The sequence below is a fragment of the Schistocerca piceifrons genome, chromosome 11, assembly GCF_021461385.2.
Source record: "Schistocerca piceifrons isolate TAMUIC-IGC-003096 chromosome 11, iqSchPice1.1, whole genome shotgun sequence".
NCBI classification, from domain to species: domain Eukaryota; kingdom Metazoa; phylum Arthropoda; class Insecta; order Orthoptera; family Acrididae; genus Schistocerca; species Schistocerca piceifrons.
The window spans coordinates 114,812,598-114,818,087 of NC_060148.1; the positions used below are offsets into that span (position 1 = coordinate 114,812,598).

The following is a 5,490-nucleotide window of genomic DNA, read 5'->3' on the forward strand; positions in this document are numbered from 1 at the left end:
TTCTTCCTGCTTCTGCGCCACTTCCTTCAGCCCAACCAACTTCCTGCTATATTTCACGTACTCCAAACAAACCTTTCGACAGAAAGAAATCCAATCGAAAACAGTTCTCACACCTTTCTCATATGCACAAATATTTATAAAGGACTTATAACAAAAATAATAAGCAAGCAAGACAATCTCCCACGTGGGCAACCTACATTTCACGAACCAGGTACCACATCTCATCGATCACCAGGTACTTTCGCACTGACACCACATATGCGTGTTTCTGGTCTGAGTCACCAGAACTCTGTTCAACCTCATATTGTCACCACAAATGTGACACCTAACACATTCAGCAATAAGACCACCCATCTGCAGATTCTTTGTATGAGAGACATCATATTACCACCTTTGCGGAACGTAATGATACTCTCATGTATTTCACTGTCATATCCACATCCAACAAAAAATCAATATAAATCATAGACCCCTGTCTGCACAACAAACACCGAACTAAACAGATGCAGCAAAAATGCCAAACATATAAACAAAAAACCTTAATAACTCACTGAAAACACTTTCACAACCCACACTGCCACACCAACTACTTTAACTGAAGACCGCATTAGAACGCCAACAGCTAAATCTCAAATGAACCTGGTACACATGTTACACTCAGCACGTTCACATCCACCCTCAGAGGACACCATTAAAAACAACACAACATCTACAAGTAAAACCAACTCAACAACAGAACACCACCATTATGTCATGAGTCAAAGCAAGAAGTGGAATCGGTCGCTTCCGTTGACCCCTATGCACATACGACATCATATACCACATCATTCGCCGGCCGGAGTGGCCGTGTGGATCTAGGTGCTACAGTCTGGAGCCGAGCGACCGCTACGGTCGCAGGTTCAAATCCTGCCTCGGGCATGGATGTGTGTGATGTCCTTAGGTTAGTTAGGTTTAATTAGTTCTAAGTTCTAGGCGACTGATGACCTCAGAAATATGAGTCACATAGTGCTCAGAGCCATTTGAACCACATCATTCCACCAAGGGTTACAGCCAAAGACTGGTATCGATAGGTTCAACCCACCATATTACTGAAATTGTAATCTATCAGAGGGCAAGCAGAGAGCTATCAACTATTCACTAAGGTCCAGTAATGAATTTTATCTGAAATGAAAATTTACTGACACCTTGTTTACGTATTCAAAGAACTGCTAGTGTATAGATTACTATAAAACGCAATTATCACACCAGTGATCACAGTAAACATTTCTTCAGCCTTACTTAGAAAACAAATATTTTATGTGCCAGTAAACATCTAGTGTCAATGGAGGAAAAAAAATTATTGTATGACTACCTAGCTTTCTAGCCTCAAATTAAAATTGATATTTAAAACAAGCAGATCAGAATAAGTTCCATGGTTATGCATAGCCTACATATTATCAATGCCAAAGACTAGTCATTTAAGAAGTTCTCTAAATTCTGCCAAATATTTAATCTAAACTCTTCCCTCTGACTGACGTTCAACACACAAATTTTAATCAGTCTTGTGGATCATCATCATGTATAACAAAAACATCTGGATTCTGTATTACACTGCATTCTCCTTACTTCCAACCATGTCACTGACTTATGTTTATTCGTTCAGAATACTACACACCGAAATTAATAAAACAATGGTAAGACATACAAGGAAACTACTTACTGTGGAGTCTGACACCGTCTATATCTCATCTGTTGGCTCAGTTTTTATCCAATTAATGTTTCTGTAATCCATTGCTGCAGTCTGAAAACCAAGGAATGAGATAAAAACAGTCATATTCAACATTCATTGTCACTATATGATGCAACTCACAAACAGCATTTTTCACTCCAAGACTGACCACAGTATGAGCCAGTGCACAAGAAACAAATTTAACAGTGCCTGGAGATAACAGAAATTGTAATGACAACAGACCAACATCTCTCCAATTAAGAAGAGTCAAAACACATTATCTCAAAATGCCACATTAATATCACATGAATGGAAAAAAAATGATTATTGATGTTTCTTTGAACTAGTGGCTAATGTATACTATAATACTGTGAGCAGGCTACAGGCATAAAATGAAATTCTGCCATTTATGTATTCAGCAGCCTTTGGATGGTATTTTTATCAGGCAATTTAATATGCATTTCATCCCCACCATTGCTGTATATACAAACGTAGAACAACTACTGCCACGGCGGAATCTTTAAAAATTCCCCTACGTAAGTTCCTACTAGCCCTTTCAGACCCCTTGTCCATTTCAATGGACACTACTTTTCGAAAGTAATATCTCATATCTGAGAGCACAGATGTTTTTAGGATTGCTTGTACGTCGCAATGGAAGTCATGTGGTTCAATCTGATGGGCGATCCTGCCATCTAGTGGTGGAGTATTTGGACGTTGTTTGAGACAAGATGGCCGCACAGAGGAAGCATGCAAAAGGTGGGTACATATTTCGACCAATTTTACGTGTTTAAAAGTTAGAGTTCCCCTTGTTTTTAAGTTTTATTTGTTTTAGTAAGGTTTTGGATACTTACTATAGCAAAATTAGATACATGCTTCGAAAAATCACTGTATTATCGACGTTACAAAACAGATGTCCATTGAAATGGACATTTAGTCCCAATGGTTGTTTTTACTTGTGTGCTTGTAATGTATCTCTGCTATATGAAAATAACTTCTGTGATGCAACTGCGCCTTTTTTGTAACGTAGGGGACGAAACTAATTTATTTTATGTTACCAAAGGTTCAGTAGATAAAATAAATTCCAAGCATTTATGTACAATATTGCAGTAGTTGTACTTGATGTTATTGCTTCAGACTTGGTATTTGCGTCTTGTTTCAACACTATTCATGAAATTGCTTACATCTGACGTATTGATTTTCAGAATTTTATCATATAGAGAGGGATGCTTCTCAAATACTGGATTTGCTGATGTCAGGTGAGGTTTCTGACTTAGAGCTCTCAGAAAACGATGAAAGTGGCACTGATGATGCAGAATCTATTCCACAATGCACTAGACCTGGTATGTAATAATAAAACTATCAATCTCACCTGACTATTATATATATTTTGCCTGGTTGTTGCTATACTGCATTGTCATTTTTAGGTGCTGATGTAGTCACAAACTACGAAGAGGAACAACTGGAGGACGATAGTTGCAGCACAGAAGAAGATGACGAAAATCATACTTATGCACAGGACTCAAATGTTGAAGACTCTATTATTCCATCTGAGTGGGTGTCTACTGAAAAAAGTGATATTAGATGACGAAGAAAATCGCCTACACTCCAAAGCACACCAATAGGTGAAGACCAGTATTCAGTGCAGCCATCAGAGTGTGATATGACACCCATTGAATATTTTTCAGAGTACATTTCCCATGCTTGCTTAGAAAATATGGTTGAAAAAACCAACATGTATGGATTGCAACATGGGAAAACATTTACACCGACAAATTTAATGGAAATGAAGGCTTTCCTAGGACTTCATATAATTATGGGATGCTTGAAATACCCCAAAGTTAGAATGTATTGGGATTCAGCATTGCATTTAGATGTCTTTGTGGAAAGTATGTCAAGAGAGAGTTTTTTCCAACTGAGATCAAATTTCCATGTAGTTGACAATTTGGCAAGGCCAGAAAATTGCAAAGACAAATTTTACAAAGTGAGACCCATTTATGATTGTATTAGATGTAGATGTTTGGAACTACAGATTGAGGAAGAATTATGTGTTGACAAGCAAATGATTCCTTTCAAAAGTCATTTAGGAGTAAAGCAGTATTGTAAGGGAAAGCCTAAACCTTGGGGTATAAAACTGTTTTTATTATGTGGAAGAAGTGGTCTGTGCTATGACTTTCTGTTGTACCAAGGAGATACTCCAGAAATCTCAAACACTTTTGTAAAAAAGTTTGGTTTAGGGGCATCTATTGTTCTAAAACTTGTTGAGAGAATTAACAGGGAACATGCTTATTTATATTTTGATAATTTCTTCACAACATTCAACTTACTAGAAATATTAAAAATAACAAATATATATGCAGCAGGAACAGCAAGACTATGTCACATGCCAAATGTACCTTTCACTAGTGATAAGGATTTGAAAAAAAAAGGGAGTGGTTTTTCTGAAGAAGTGGTGAGCATGAATGAATCAGTGATAATGTGTAAATGGTTTGACAACAGACCAGTAGTTCTGGCATCAAATTTTGTAGGATGTGGTAGTCAAGATGAAGTACAGCGCTGGGAAAAATCAAGAAAGACGTATGTTTCTGTCTCACGGCCTGAAGTTGTACATCGTTACAACCATGCTATGGGTGGTGTTGACAAAATAGATATGTTAATTAGCATGTATAGGATTTTTATTAAATCTAGAAAATGGACATAGAGAATGTTGTTCCACGCTGTACATTTAGCGTGTGTGAACAGTTGCTTGGAATACAAAAGAAATACTTAATCACTGGGAGAGAAAGAGACAATGGATTTGCTTCATTTTAAGATGAGAATAGGAGAGGCTCTTGTAAAAATGGGCACTAGTACCAAAGTGAAACGTGGCAGACCCAGTAGTGATTTACAGGACATAAAAGCAAAAAGAGCAAGAACTGAGATTCGTCTGGCACCAGAGATTCGGAATGATCTTACTGGACATTTTCCTGAGTACCATGACAATGCAGAAGCTTGAAGGTGTAAAATGCCTAGTTGTAAGAATAAAACTCATGTATTTTGTGAGAAATGTAATGTTTATCTATGTTTTGTCAAAGGAAGGAATTGTTTCAAAATGTTCCACAATGCAGGATGTAACAACCTTTGATTCTCTTTGTCCATTACAATGGACATTCTCTAAAATGTAAATAAAAATGTTTTCAGTGATTTTGTAGGATTTATTATGTTTCTAATACCCATTTTTACCTATTACAATGAATAGATATTTTTTTCATGGCTGAGAATAATTTGGGTCTGAAAGGGCTAGAGAAGTGCTCAAAACTTTCTGAACAGCCACAGTAAACAACAGACATAATACCTTCTACAGCATTTTCTTTCATTTCAGTACAAACATTATCTGAAAAGATGTAGAAATTATTGGTATTTGAATCTGAAATACAAGATTAGTACACAATTTCACACGCAATAATCCGAAGCAGCTACACAGCTAACACACTTCTTGTCTCTTCACAACTAGGTACATCATCAGCGGCGGTAAGCAAGTTAACATCAGCATACTAGTATAGTGATTGTACGAATTTCATTACACGTCTTCTCTCGCCCATCACAAAGTATTTAACGACGATTTTCACTTGAGATCGCAAGATAAAGAAACTGCCTTTTACAAACTACGGGAAAACATATACATAGATTTCATGTCATGTGGATAAATTACCAGGCACTTTACAAGACGATATACATACATGTAATATTTTTCATAACTAATGTCCAGTATAAGTCCGTGATCTATTGGTAGATACAGTGAGTGT

General features: G+C 36.8%; 1 protein-coding gene across 1 annotated transcript; it reads left to right on the plus strand.

Moving 5' to 3' along the window:
• The first annotated feature begins 3,440 nt into the window (after nucleotides 1-3,440).
• On the plus strand, nucleotides 3,441-4,406 carry LOC124719776 (piggyBac transposable element-derived protein 3-like). The gene has a single exon (XM_047244974.1). It carries the CDS (start codon nucleotides 3,441-3,443, stop codon nucleotides 4,404-4,406), a length of 966 nt encoding a protein of 321 aa, XP_047100930.1.
• The last annotated feature ends 1,084 nt before the right edge of the window (nucleotides 4,407-5,490 follow it).